This window comes from Myxine glutinosa, chromosome 1 (assembly GCF_964187855.1).
Source record: "Myxine glutinosa chromosome 1, kmMyxGlut1.1, whole genome shotgun sequence".
Lineage (NCBI taxonomy): Eukaryota > Metazoa > Chordata > Myxini > Myxiniformes > Myxinidae > Myxine > Myxine glutinosa.
Window position 1 is genome coordinate 1,521,273 of NC_136261.1, and position 15,819 is coordinate 1,537,091.

The 15,819-nt window shown below is 47.4% G+C and overlaps 1 protein-coding gene across 2 annotated transcripts in view; it reads right to left on the bottom strand.

Moving 5' to 3' along the window:
- The window catches only part of HPF1 (histone PARylation factor 1), a 110,182-nt gene that overhangs the window by 57,863 nt on the left and 36,500 nt on the right, over positions 1–15,819 (bottom strand). For both annotated transcript variants that reach the window (XM_078774503.1, XM_078774440.1), the window contains one exon: positions 4,954–5,173. In XM_078774503.1, the coding sequence (XP_078630629.1) occupies positions 4,954–5,173 (220 nt within the window). The remainder of the gene's footprint in view (positions 1–4,953; positions 5,174–15,819) is intronic.

A 15,819-nucleotide genomic window follows, 5' to 3' on the forward strand; every position in this document is an offset into this window, starting at 1 on the left:
ATGCGATTAGCCAATTGATAATGAAAATATTTTGTGATAATCTTTTATTGATTTTAATTATACAATTAATCAATCAATTAGTGTACACCTCTCCCTCCCAATGCAGCCTCAATGAGCTGCACTGCGGTATTGCCGGGCGCCGGAGGCGCCCCGGCAATGCCGCGCTGCAGCATATTTAATTATTTGGCATGGGGCGGTGTACTTTGAATGTATGTGTACTTGTTTGTTTTCTTGCTTGTTTGTTTGTTTTCTTGGTTGTCCGGACGATATCTCAGCCATCCTTTGAGCTAGGAAGCTGAAATTTCGGCACAGTAGTGAGCAAGTCCTTTGTCAAATACGGTATTTTTTGTTTTTTGAATAATCAATTAATTGAGGAGTTATTTAATTATTAGCGTTTAATTAAGTACTTATTTAATTAATTAAATTTCATTTCTCTTCTGACCATTATTAACTCAGGCACCTTTTGAGTTAGGAAGCTGATATTTGGACATGCCAATGACCAGGTGATTTGGCTGCAAAGGATATTTTTGATTTATTAATTAATCAATTAATCGATTAATTATTTAATTATTCGATTAATGACAAAAAATTTTTTTTTTTTAAAGTTACAGATTCTGATGAAATAGTGGTAGTTTATGTGTTCTCTGACCAAATTGATTAATAATTTAATTTTTTTATGATTATTATTTATTTATTTTCATTATTAATCATTTATTTATTTTCTTTCTCATTTGGCCAATATCTCAGGCACCTTTTGAGCTGGGAAGCTAATATTTGGACATGAGTGACCAAGTGATGTGGCTATCAAGGATATTTTTGATTTATTGATTAATCATTTCATCTATTAATTATTTATTGATTAATCGATTAATTATTTATTGAGTAATCAATTAATTATTTAATTTTTTATAAATGACTTATTTAATTAAATTTCTAAAAGATACATCTTCGGATGAAGCACTAGTGGTTTAGTTATGCGATTAGCCAATTGATTATGAAAATATTTTGTGATAATCTTTTATTGATTTTAATTATACAATTAATCAATCAATTAGTGTACACCCCTCCCTCCCAATGCAGCCTCAATGAGCTGCACTGCGGTATTGCCGGGCGCCAGAGGCGCCCCGGCAATGCCGCGCTGCAGCATATTTAATTATTTGGCATGGGGCGGTGTACTTTGAATGTATTTGTACTTGTTTTTAATTTTTTTAAAATAACAATTCTCCCTATTCCCTCCCTCCCCCCCCCCCCCCCCCCCCCCTCCTCTCCCCCCTCTCTCGCACCCCCTGCTTCCACGTTCCTCTCCCAAATCCCCAATCTCAGTAACCATAGGTAAGAGGGCATAGACATAAGGAAACTAGGATCTTTATATTTAAACATTAATTAATTGACCATTGACCACTCCAGGCGATGCAGTATGCCAAAACTAAATGATGAAAGGATCACTAAATGTCAGTTCAAAACTTATTAAACTAGGAGGCCCGTTGGTCCATTGGACCAAATTGTAATTGGGGACTTTTGGATCTTCAGGAACTTTTGGGTCTTTGATGACTTTTGGGTGTTTGGGGACTTTTGAGTCATCAGGGTCGTCTGGGTCTTTTTGGTCCTTGGGGACTTTTGGATCGTCCTGGTTTTTTGGGTACTTTTGGTTCATCGGGACTTTTTGGTTATCTGGGTCTTTTGGGGGCTTTTGGATCTTCGGAAACTTTTGGCTCTTCAGGGACTTTTGGGTCATCAGGGTCTTTTGGGTCATCAATGACTTTTGGGTCCTTGGGGACTTTTGGGTGATCTGGATATTTTGGGTCATCAAGGACTTTTGGGTCATCTGGGTGTTTTGGGTCAAGTATTTTGGGTCCTCGGGGACTTTTGGGTCATCAAGAACTTTTGCGTCCTTGGGGACTTTTGGGTGATTTGGGTCCTTGGGGACTTTTGGGTCATCAAGGAGTTATTGGTTCCTTGGGGGACTTTTGGGTGATCTGTGTCTTTTGGGTCATCAAGGACTTTTGGATCATCTGGGTGTTTTGGGTCTAATCTGGGTGTTCTTTTGTTTTGGCTAACCCCCTCTCTTGCAGGGAAAATGGCCTTAAAATGCCTGTTGTTGTTTGTTGTTGGGTGTTTTGGGTCCTCGAGGGTCTTTTGAGTCCTCGGGTACTTTTGGGGCATCAGGGTATTTTGGGTCATCAAGGACTTTTGGGTGATTTGGGTCATCAGGGACTTTTGGGTCATCAAGGACTTTTTGGGTCCTTGGGGTCTTTTGGGTCCATGGGGACTTTTGAGTCATCTGGGTCATCTGTGTTAAAGGGTCTTCCAAGGTCTAAGGGGTCTCAACAGTCTAAAGGGTTAAAAGGTACATTTGAATAGTACTTAATTAATTGACGTCAAAAAGTATGACACACATACACACACACATATATGCACGCACACACACACACACACACACACACACACACACACACACACACACACACACACACACACACACACACACACACACACACACACACACACACACACACACACACACCTCAATTTCGAGTAGATTCAATTCCCATGGATTACTTGTTCAGGCTGTTTATACGACGCCATCCATTATGCGCCGATGTAACAAATCTGGCGCCGAGAAACCGTGACTTGAGATGGTTATTGATCACGTGGTTTGCTTTTGCCTTGATCCGTGATTGGAGGGATGGTGATCACGTGTCCCGTGTGCAGTGTATGGCACTGGTACCTCGCTATTATTTTATTTTCATAAATGTAACAATGACAAACGTTATGCCTTGGTCCCCCGTCAGTGAAGTGATGTGAGTTGACAAAGTGGAAGACGCAAGGCGGCCATCTTGGAGTTTGACGTGGCAACTCAATTTGCAATAGCGTTCTTCCTTGTAGATACAAAAAGGTTCCTTCTTCTTCTTCTTCTTCCGTATGACTTCCTTATGAGTCTCTCCTCTTCTCCCTCTTCTCTTGGGCTTTCTCCTGCTTCTCGTGCTAGATGTGAAAAAAGACGGTTGCGCACTGACAATTCTCCCCCCTTGTCCTCACGTTCTGGACCTCAGTGCGGGGGTCGTGTGCCGAGTCCTTGCTGGGGATTGTGAGGAGGCCGAGTTGTGAACGAGGAGTTGGGAACGAGGAATGACGCGTGGACGAAGACGCTCGGGGCTGCGCGCTTGAGGCCTGGTTCCGCCCACGGACTTCGCGCCAAGGTGTGTTCGCGCGCCCGGACCTCCGGGGCCGTTCGCGGACTGACGAGACCAGCCGATTAAGTTAAGTGCACAATAAATCACACATCTTTATTTTCATTCCAGTTCTTCCATCCCTTTTGTCTGTGTTTGGTTCTGTGTGCAGGAGCGCTCCATATAGGAAATTTATTTAGTGTCGTGCTTTTCTTTGTCCCGGCATTCTTTTACTAAATCTTTTTCTTATTTTTCTTGTACATTTTAAACCTGTTTTTTGTTTGAGTTATTTTATTTGCAGACTTTGGGACTGCTGGCGGACAACAGGTAAGACCCTTCATCTTCCCCTCCCCTTTCTTCCTCCCGCGTATACATAAAATCCGCTGTTTGAACTGAATGCCCAGGAGTAACGCTCGATTGCCTTCCGTGACTTTTCCGGTGTTAACTGAGAGCAGTCACACGACAATATCAAGGAAATTGAAAGGGAATTTTCTGATGTCGTGTGTCATGCAGGCCTACCTTTACGGTTTGGAAATGGTGGCACTGACAGAGATACAACAACAGAGGCTGTACGTTTGCGAGAACAACTGAGTGAGGATGATTATGTGAGTGAAGAGGGTGGATAGGAGGAGGATGGATGAACTGAGGGAGTAGATTGGTGTGCAGATGAGCCTGATGGGGAGATTGGTGAAATGCCGGATTAAATGGGCTGGACACTTGGTGCAGATGGGGGAAGAGAGAATGACAAAGATAGCTGATAGGTTGAAGGAGCAAGGTATGAAGAAAATAGGTAGACTACGAGTTGAGATGGGAGTATTCTGTGAGGAGGGATATCAGAAAGGTGGGGGGCTGGAGGGGGGTTGGAGAGTGAAGAGAGTTGGCTGAGGACAGAGGGGAGTGGAGGAGGATCGTGGTCAAGGCAAGGCAGAAGCTTGGTACCATTGGACCTCACCCCTTATAATGGGAAGAGGAGAAGAAGATACACTTCAACATGTCAGCAGAAAGAAACTAGGACAGAATGTAAAGTTGTAGTCTAAAAATGAGATGCTCTTTATGACGATGGAATATAAAATTATATACAACAGTCATCTTTCTGTGGATTTTACTATACTAGGGCATGCCCGTACTATATATAAGCTAGGACGTGCCCGTACGTGGGTGCCCGTTCCTTGCCAAAAAAAAAAAAAAAAAAAAAATTTGTGTAGGGGTGTGTGTGTGTAAACATCCTAGGGCGTGCCCGTACGTGGGTGCAAAAAAACATGCGTGCAAACAACAACAACAAAAAAAAACTTTGAAACCACGTGGCAGTAACGACCACAGAACCCCCCCTCTATTTACATGAATGGTTTGGTCCATTCGCAACGACCACAGAACCCCCCCCTCTATTTACATGAAATGGTTTGGTCCAAAGCGAACGGCTTGCGGTGTTTGGTAAAGAAATCGCCATAGCTCGGTAACTACTTGTCCGATTAATTTCAAACCTTGAAAAGGCACATCCTCGGGTCCCCAGCAATATACCTGGCAAGTTTCAAGTATATCGGACCGGTAGTTGTCGAGAAACAGCGGTCACAGACAAACATACACACATACAAACACACATACAAACACACATACAAACACACATACAAACATACACACAGAGATTAATGGAATTATAGATAGATAGATATATATATATATTTATAGTAATCTTTCTGTGGAGAGAAGGATATCGTGAAGAAAAGAGAGAAGATTGTGGTTTGAGCAGGGATTTGTGGAATCCTTCTGTACATGTCCCATTCACCTGAAGTATCCAAGGTGCAGCTGAGACTCTGCATCACCCTTAGCAACTGTTTGGAACTCCGGTGGGTCGTAGTAAAAGCGCCAGTGCAGGTCCAGGTTTGGAGCATTTTCATTTTGCTCTTGCTCAGCACAGGTTGTAACAACGTCGAACCCTTTGTGACGACCGCGCAAGAGGTCAAATGGTCCGACCAATTCTAGGCCTAGGACAGGCAACAGGGCCTCTGCACAAAGTACAAACAATGGAATTTGTTATCAATAATAACATATTGCAAAAGATGCTTAAAAGTCAAACTATCTCAACAATGGAAAAGTAGTTTTCGCAAAGGCAAACTGAAATGTTCAATAATTTGTTTAATTATAGGTTAGAGCACTCAATATGGCTTCATATATGGTAATTCCTTGCTTAATGTGGTGGATGGGTTTCTGAAAAGGACAGTGTTAACCGAAATTGCGTTGTGCGAAAACAATTTTTCCATCGCAAATAATGTAAGGTGAGGGTTGCATGTGAGAGGAGGCACTGGTATCCTGAATAAGCCCCAAATTTATTCTCAGGAGCAAACGCATCGGTGACAGATGCTCCCCCAGAAGCATTTTGTTGGTTCTGGTGTTCAATCCAGGTACTCAGCAGTCGTCTTATATTTACATGCGGGTTGTTTGTGTAGGACTTATTTTCATAGCACTGAAAGGATAACACTTTTGCAACTTGCTTGGATTTTATCGGTCTTTGCATGGATTGTCCGTGATGCGGGATCACTAAGACCGAGAGCCCGTCCTATGTCCACAGCATGTTCATCTTTTTCATATCGCTCTAATACTTCTAATTTAACATAATTGCTCACATTATTGCTCACAGAAGCTCCATTATCAATGGCTGCTCGCTTACCATATATGATTTCAATGGATGGCACCGATAAATCCCGATAAAAAGTTTCGATGGCTGAGGATGTGTCACACAGAAAGATGGTGCGGCAAAAAACCGAGGTGTGAGTTGGAGCTAGCCGTGCAGTGCAAGAAAGATCACTGACCACCACACATGTGTGGCTGAGCCATCCCTCAGATACAAATCATAAAGATGTGATTTCAGATGCTGTCACAAGTGCATGGAAAACTCACAGTTACCGACCTGGTTTCGCCCTTATTGGGGCATCATCAGAGCAACGCAGCAAGCTTTCCATACACTTGTGACTGAAAACCTTTCGGTTATATACCAGTACTTGTGCGACTCCATATTGTGAGTTACCATCATACAGTCATGGCCAAAAATATTGGCACCCTTGCACTTATAAAATTAACTCACAATTGACTCTAAAAATAAGTTGAAATTGACAAAAGTACTCGTATTTAGTCTCCACAATTCTTTATTTCACTGTCAATATTACATAACATTTGTTTTTGATTCAGAACTTAATATATCCTTTTAAATCAGAAAATAAATATAAATGGCATTGACAAAATTATTGACACCCTCGACTTCATATTTGGTAGCATGGCCTTTGGACAAAATAACTACTACAGTCAAGCGCTTCCTCCACCTCTCTACTGGCAGTTTGGCCCACTCTTCTTGTGCAAACTGCTCCAGTTCTCCCAGATTTGAAGGGTGCCTTCTCCCACCTGCTGTTTTCAGATCTCCCCACAGGTGTTCCTGGACTCATTGCTGGCCATTTCAGAACAGTCCAGAGTTTTGTCTTGAACCATTCCTGGGTGCTTTTTAAAGTGTGTTTGGGTCATTGTCCTGCTGCAAGACCCATGACCTTCGACGGAGACCCAGCTTTCTGACGCTGGGTTGAACATTGCGCCCCAAAATGCCTTGGTAATCTCCTGATTTCATGATGCCATGCACACATTCAAGGCACCTAGTGCCAGAGGTAGCACAGCAACCCCAAAACATCACAGAACCTTCTCCATCACTGAACCATTGAACCTCACTGCTTGGCTACAATCTTTTGTCTGACCTCCTCAGACAATTCTCTGGTTTTCTTTCTTTTCTCCATGCTCATTGCGGTGCACACGGTGACACAAAATAGCAGAATGACTCCTTTTCTCTATTCAAACTGGTTGAATGACTGATTTTTATATTGCAGGCACCTGCAACTCTCCACAGGTGAGTTCAATTCCAAAGAAAAGGAGAATCACCTGCTTGAAATCTAATTATTTCTAACAACTTCCAAAAGGTACCAATAATATTGTTATGAATTTTGGGTAGGGGCATATCTAGATTTAGGTAGATCTGCATAGGTAGGTGTCCAGCTGTCGTGATAGCGAATGTAGATGTAATAAATTCTGTAGCCCGAATGTCGGATTAAGCTTGTATCTGTGTCCCCGCCATGAAGGGGCGGACCATGTTAAGTAGTTCTAGGGTTTATGCTAATTCCCCGGTGTGTCGTCCCCTCTGTGATCATTCTGGTGTCCCTTATGGCAATACATCACATACATTAGCTCGGCCCAATAGCGCACCACATCAATTAAATCCCCCCTCACAATGACTGACCGGAAGAACAAACAGCAAGCGACCGCGCACTTGGGTTGACAACAACGGCAGGGCAGCAAACATCGACCGGGCAGGCAATAGCCACGCCCAGAAGGACTCTTGATTGACAGGGGGGAGGGGCGAGCAAAGAGCAGGCCAACGATTGGCAGAGTAGGGAAGGACGTGTGATTGGTCGAGGAAGGGACAGAAAGCTTCCCCGTGATTGGTGGTAAGGAAGGTGAAGGACGTGCCACACTGATTGGCCACCGACCGATGACACCACAGCCAATCAGTGCGGAAGGCACAAAACCACGACCAAGAAGTGATGCACTGGTTGGGGGGGGGGGGGGGGGGAGGGAGGGGGGAGGAAGGGAGCTGACATCAGAGGACGAGTGACAAAACGACGGGCGAGCGGACATTTTCCCTCTTCTCGTTTTGGCTTCCTTCCTGCGTGGACCTCCATTCTGCCCCTTGCCTTCCTCTTGGACCTGTTCTTGCAATTGGACTTTGGTGGAGAGACCACCGCCGACGATTCTCTTCCCCTGCGTTCACATATGAACGACGAGCGAGGCTTGTGGTTCGAGCGCTGATGAGCGATCGCGCGGGCGCGCCGAGGGCCGCTCTGCACCAACGACCAGGCAGTTCCCGCCAACACCAGCACTGCGGCGGACGAACGCGCTCGATCCCAGACCAACCTTGATGAGGACACACACTGTAGACAGATAAGCCATACCACGCACAAACACAACGTTTTATTTTATTCTCCTTTCCATTTGTTGTGTCGTCGAAGTCAGTATGGGAGCGCTCCATTAGAGGGGTTTAGTTATTACCGTCGAGTTCTTTGTTCTCGGAGTCCGGCAATAAAGCTGCATTTACTTTTTGTACATCAACTCCGTTTTTGGTTTGATTTATTGATCTTCAAGTTGGAGACGCCTGCACGCGTGAAGGTAAGCCGGCACTCTCCCCCAAACCCCTCTGCTCGCGTATGATCCGCCATTGAATTGGATAACGCCTCAGTAAGCTCGATTGCTATCCGTGGACGCTCTGTCTTAATAGAGTCGTCCACAGGACAATATTGTCCTGGCCATTTTAGGATTTGTGTGTGGAATAAGCTAAGATTTAGTAATTTTTTCAGCTTTTTTGTTTTGTTCCACTGAAAACTAAAGAAATACAAATGTGGATACCAAAATATTTTTTAATTTCAACAATTTCCAAGAAATGGTGCTTAATTGAAAAATGTGCAAGGGTGCCAATAGTTTTGGCCACAACTGTATATAATGGAATAACCGAAAGGTTTTCAGTCACAAGTGTATGGAAACTCACTGCATTGCCCTGATGAAGCCCCAACAGATGGGAGACCAGTCCAGATGATTGATGGCTGCTTGAAGACCTTGCCAGTCGGCCTGAGTGAAATACCAGACTCGGCGACGCTGAGGAGACTCTCTGAGAATGGCCAGAGAGATGTCCACTTTAACAAGCACATGATCAGAAGAACCGATTGGGGCAGAAGAAGAGCAGCAGACATTAGCAGGGAAGTTTGTCATAACCAAGTCTAGAAGAGAAGATACACCATTGGCTGAGATCCGGGTCGGGAAATTGACAGATTGTGTCAATCCCAGTGAGTCGCAGAAGTCCTTTGCTGAGGTGCCATGGCTGGTGAGAGATGAACCCACACCCAGCCAGCTGGCATGATGACAGTTGAAGTCGCCACATATGAGGAAGAGAGAGTTGGGATGAGTGGATAGAAGTTGGTCCATGTTGTCAGACAGTGAAATGTAAATGGAGTCATCACTGTTTGGAGGACGGTACAGAACACATATGAACAGAAGGTGGGAGCGGAGAGGAAGCCGTAGCCAGAGGTACTCCTGGGGGTGAGGTGGAGAGAGGGCAGTGCAAGGAGAGTGAGGAAGAGAGTTTTTGATAAAGATAGCCACCCCACCACCAGGACGAGGCTCAGGTCTATCATACCGGAGGAGGGAGTAACCAGGAAGAGATATTAAGGAATCAGAGACATCTTGAAGGAGGAAAGTTTCTGTTAAGCAGATCAAGTCTGGATTGTCAGAAGCAACCTGTATGGAGAGATCAGTCAGGTTTGAGCGAAGGCCCCGGATGTTTGAGGTCCATACCGTTAATGAAGAGAGAGGGGAGCATCGGGTGCAGGACAGGGGAGGGGAGGGGTAGGGGCAGATGAAGGATGAGAGGGGGAGGTAGGGAGAGCAGTTGATAGTGTGTCAGAGATTACAGAAGAGTTACAAGAAAGGGAAGGATGAGGAGAACGAAAGGTTTGATGGTGAAGGGATGAGGCACAGTGAGGGTTTGTTTGAGGGGGGGGGCAGAGGAAAGTAGAAGGGGAGGAGGCAGCTTTGAGGAGGAGAAGGGGGGAGGGAGAATTGGAGAGGAATGGTATGGGAGGAGCTTTGAATGGGAGGGGTTCGGCGGGAGTTTTGAAGTGGAGGAGTGAGGGGGGAGTTTAGGAGGGGAGGAGCAAGGGGGGAGTTTAGGAGTGGAGGGGCAAGGGTGGAGTTTAGGAGTGGAGGGGCAAGGGGGGAGTTTAGGAGTGTAGGGGCAAGGGGGGGATTTGGAGGGGAGGGGCAAGGGGTGAGTTCAGGAGGGGAAGGGCAAGGGGGGAGTTTAGGAGTGGAGGGGCAAGGGGGGAGTTTAGGAGTGGATGGGCAAGGGGGGAGTTTATGAGTGTAGGGGCAAGGGGGGGGATTTGGAGGGGAGGGGCAAGAGAGGAGTTTAGAAAGTGGATGATTAATGAAAGACGAACATTGATAACAAATTGGGTTTATTGTGATTTTCAAGTCAGCAATCCGATTAAGAACGATGGAGGAGGGATGGAATGAATGTGAATTTAGAGCATGCAGTGATTTAGAGTTATAAGGGATTGAATTTTTTTTTTTTGAAGTGGAATGAGTTGGAGAGGAAATTGAATGAAGCCTTTTAAATATGAAGAAAAACAGCGTGTTGTAATATACCACTGAATAAAACACTGAAGGGGAAGGTTTAAACATAATAATATTTAAACAGAACCGTGAACAATCTTAAATGCACAAAATTCCAACGGGGGGAGGGCCGAGAGGGACCACCACGAGTCACGTGAACAGGGCAAAAGGTGGATGGCAAGGAGATAATGGGGGCGGGGCGAACAGCACACCTGGACAGAAGTACAGGATGAGACAACAGCACACGTGGAGAAAGGGAAATAAATGTTTTTGGTTATTTATTTATTTTTTTGGTTTTTTTGGGGGGGTGGGGATTTAAAACGTCAGACAAAGAGTATTATGTTCAGGGTAGAAGGGAAAAATCTAAGAGCCAAGCAAAAAGATGCTTGGTCCGAAGTGGTCCGAAGATGCAAGGTGATGTTTCAGCAAGGTGCTGCACAGCAGAGGTGCAAGGCCACAAAATTTGTGGTCCATAAGTGTGTGGTGCAGCAAATTGTTTGTGGCAGCAAGGTGCTGCACAGTTGCAGCAAAGTTATAACACAAGGATATGGCAGCAAAGTGCTGCGCAGTTTGGCTGCACAGATGTAGCAAAGTGCAGCAGGTGTGCTGCACAAAAGGAGCAAAGTGCAGCAGAGGGTGCTGCACAGACATAACAAAGTGCAGCAAGGGTGCTGCACAGCTCAATGGTGCCACACAGTTCCACCTCCAAAATGGTCCTGGGGTGGGGGGAGAGACAAAGCACGACCAGCAAAGCGGAAAGGGCGCAAAGGAACACAGCAACACAAGGTAATGCAGCGTGAGGGGCGCGGAGGAGCGAGCAGAGCAGGCTCGTCCCTAGCCGTCCGTACCCCCCATTGTCGGCTTACACTACCCTAGCCCTTCCTTGTATTTACAAATTCGTCCCTACGTCTTGTCTCCCATATCCCCCTCTACTCCAAATTTGTCTCCCAATCCCTCCCAGGAAGGAAGGAATGGAACAAACACAATGTCTCATTACGTCATGATGCGTCTTACACTCAAACAGTTCACTTGGTCCTGGTGTGGAACTTCGTCCTCCTTGGTGAATGGCTGTGGATGATGCGAAGGGGTTTCTCTTCTCCTAACTACACTACTGACTTTTACTTTTAAACTGCCCGGGGTCGTACCCTGCCAATCGGCCTCTTTAAACTATGTGGTTCTAAAAACCGAATTCCCATTGACCACTCTGCGGTGCCCCTGAAATTTGGGTCTCACTCCCACAAATTTTCTCTCTGTGCCCTTGCACAATTTCGGGCTGGGTCGTATGGCTCCACTAGCAGGTCTAACTACCTGCGCACCTCCGCCACTGAAGTCGCCACCCGAGCTTACCTGCTCCTGCGACTACCTAAACTGGGGAAGGGTCCTCCTGGCTCTTTACCCCCGATGCCCACCTTGGCATTGGGCAACCCGGGTCCTCTCTGGGGATCCTTGGGCCCCACTCAACAACTACTCACAACTACCCTAACCAGCTCCCAGAGCCTACCTGCGGCCTCACCTGGCCGACAAACTACCAGTGGCCCCAATAACCATACGCACCAATTAAGCCACACGCCCAGCCATTTCACTGACTCATGCACCCTCCAAAGCACTACTTTGCCACTAACCGCACCACAGGTGTCAATATCCATACAAATTTTGCCTAAGCCCTCGCCTGGCTTTACACTACCCCCCGGGCTTTCGCGAATGGGTTCCACTCTTCCCCCATTCAATCCTTCGCACCATGCACTCCACACCACTCATTCCACACCAAATTCACACACCAATTACCTTGCACACCTTTTGTGCTCACGCACCCTTCGTCTTTCACACCATGCAAGTCAATTCACACAACTACTTTTACACACCAAATGTCTTGCACACCTTTTGTGCTCACACACACCTTCAACACAATTCCTTTTGTTCTCCATACACAATTCCTCAGACACACAGCATCATCTATCTAACTGCTTTTCCCCTAAGACTCGTGCTTCCCCGTCTTCCCTTTACACTATGCACTCCCTTCGTCATGAACAACCATCTAAACTACCTACGTCCCTACTATAGTTCAGATGTCACTACTTAAATCTCATGTCTTCTACAGTCTTCTAATTCCCTAACATTATCCTAGCCCTCCCTCGGCTAGCTTCGGTGCCCCATGGAGGTAACCATTGTTGGCCCACAAAGGGCCTAACACTGCCATCCCCCCAAACTAATGCTCATGGGCCCCGACCGTGTGAGGATTGGTTAAACTACCATTCCGCCACGTAGGGTACACTATCCTCATCAGTCCGCTACACTTGAGCCTCTCCGTGTGGAAATACGTCGTCATCACGGCTCGGCTTTGAAAGGCCGAGCGATCCATTCGGGTGGTTGGTTGCCTGTATGGGGTGTCCGTCCGGCATTTTCGATCCAAAGGGGGAGGAGGCATGGATGGGCCAAGGTGCAGGGGCCCATCTCTGAGCGGGGCCTCGCGGTCCCACGCACGATGGCCCAACCGCCCCCGGTCGGAGCACCACACCCGTTAGGGTGCGCGGCTCCGAAATCTCCTGCCTCCCCTTGAACCTCGCCGTTCGCCTTTGCCGCCACGGCACGGCACCAACCATACAGGGTGGGGGCCGGCACGGGTCGTGCACGGCGGTCCTTGTGAAACCGCCGCATCACCGATCCCAGCCGATCCCTGCTACACACAACTCACCGAGGGCTCACGTCAGCTATCCGTCGCGCTAGACGCTACCCCGGTCGGTGTCGATGCTTGAGCCACGTCCTCACCACTTGCGACCCACTCCGCACTCGCACACCCAGGCGTCCCTGCGCCTCCCATACATTCTGTTCCACACTCTCCTTCCACATCCTCTGGTGTGCATTCTCCCTCGCACACCGTACTCGCACCTGCACACATAGGTGCACTCACACCTTCGACAAACTCCGTTACACACTCTTCCCGCACACTGTCTGGAACACCCATGGGTGTGCACTCTCCTGTTACACACCCAATCGCACACTCTTTTTCCCAACTCTTGGGTGTGCACTCCTTCGCACACTCTGTAACACACTTCTCTCTGCTCACCTTCACTCCTTCATTCCACTTTTCTCCCGCCTCTGGAACAAACTCCCTCACTCTCTTCAATCCCACTCCACCCTCCAGGTCTTTAAAACAGCTGTTCACCACCATCTCTTATCTTCCCCCATCCAAAACCTTGATATTTTCTACCCCCGCTAATTTCACCCCAAATCCACTTTTTTGAAATACCAACTTCTGTCCTGGAGTCCTTGGTGTCCTTGTGTTTTATACTTCTCCCACCCCCCCCCCCCTTCCCACGCCTCCTCCCCCCCAAGCCCTATCCCTCCCACACATCTCCCTGCTCTCAAATGTTGTGTTTGTGTGCTTCCCCTTCTCTCCCCATCTTGTCTTCCGCTCCCTCTTTTTATATATTTTGTTTGTCTGGTTGATTTGTTTGTGAAATAAATGTTAGCTCTTTCACGAGCCTCGATTCAGTATACAAAAAAAAAAAAACAAAAAAAAAAAACACTCCCGTTGCCGCACACATTTCTCTCTCGCACCCGCGCTCAGGTGCACACTTTTCTCTCACACGCAAACCAGTCGCCCTCGTACACCGCACAATGGACCTTCCGCGACCGCCCGGGTTTCGTCTCTGTCCCAAACACGCCAAAATCCCTTTCGCGCCAAACACATTCGCGCCATAATTTCTACTCACCTTGGGGACCTCCTTTTGCGCCAGCACCTGCAAACGTTTTATTGAGTTAGCAAGCCCGACATCACGGTGCAAATGCCGACTTTTCTTCCCTCTTCTTCCCAAATTTCTTCCCTCTGTGATTTAGTTTCCGACTCTACCGTCTATTCAGCCCCAATTATTTCTGTAATTTGAATTATGTATTCGACGACCGCCGGCACGCATAAAATTTCTTTTTCCAATTTGACGATCGCCGGTTTTTCTACACCCCGTGTCGCGATTTATATAGCCCTGTCAATTTGGCTGTGCTCTGCCCAAGCTCGCTCCCCACGCGCTCCTCACACTGCGTCACCTCGTCGTGCCTCATTGCGACCTCCTCGCTCAACCTGCGCCTCATGTCCTTCCCCGCTTTTTTAATGTCCTTGACGCTGCCATCATTTTTTCCAATTCCCGGGTGGATTTGTCACCTTGGGCGTCCATTTTGTTTTCCAACCCTAATAACCCATCCCTCATCTCCTTGGTGGATTTGTCACTCTGGGTACGCATTTTTGCAATCAATTTACCTATTTCTTCTCCCATATACGCCCTGAATTGCATCATAAAAAGGGCCATATCCATTGGCGCCGCGGGCTCGGCCCTCGCCGCCACGTGCGAGGCGCCGCCATTTTCTACCCCTGCTGCCGCCCCCTCTTCGGCTTCCTCCATTACTCACTGTCTCTCCTGTGAGTCCTGGGTCATTAATTCTACCTCTACCTCATCTTCTACCCCCACCGGCATTCGACCTCCTTGGCTAGCCATGGTGCGAATATAAATTTGGATCTTAAATTAAATTTCATCCGCTCGCAATTTTCGAGTGCGTGAAGCGCACTCCAGGTCCAATCTCACTCCCAGACACCAAATGTTATGGCCAATATGTACAATTTGGTGTCCAAAATTTTGTCCAGGGTTCCAAATATCCCACTCCTGATACCAAATGTTATGGTTTTCGCCGCCCTTCCTGCCCTTACCAAGGGGAGATTAAGCCCCTTGTTCTTTCTGGGTCGGCGCAACCGTGAGACTTGAAGCGCCCCTCCCGGGCAAACGCAAGGTAGGGTTTCGGGACAAGTCTCGCACGTACCTAAATACCTGTGCCGCCGCGGAAGCGGGGAATCAAGCCTCGCACGAGCCACGTGTAATTTGGGTACACCGAGCGGGTTGCGTACCACGTGGTCCGTGCCGTTACCGTTAGTATTGGAACCCGATATGAGCGGTTCTATTCGTACCACGCTTAGTCAATGATGGAAAACACGAGACGGTCGAATAAAGGAAGAACACTATTTAATTATTATTTACACAAGTATGTACAAGTCAGTAGAAAGCAGAGAGACACAGAGCAGCCTTAGTCAGTCTTATATTAATCCCAGACATGGGCCCGATCACACTCACAAAGGGGAAATGCAGGCAAGATGATGTTCACGCGCTGCCTTGTTCGTCCAGGAACGGCCCCGCCCGGCGTGGCTCTCCACGGTCACAGCACGTCCCGCGATGAAGGCAAGCAGGCGGTGGAAGGGATCCTTGGAGCGCGTCTCTCGAACAAAGGGCACAGCAGGCAGAAGGGAAATGTACGGGTGTCTCGCAGGCTGGGCGGTTTTCCCCAGCGCGTCTAGTTGCCGGCGCGCTATCACTCGCGTAACCCAATAGAGGCTCGGCCTCGAGCCCAACCGAGCGTCCAATTTGGTACGAGCGCTTATAGCTGGGTTCATGCGCGTCTCCTCTCAGAACTCGTA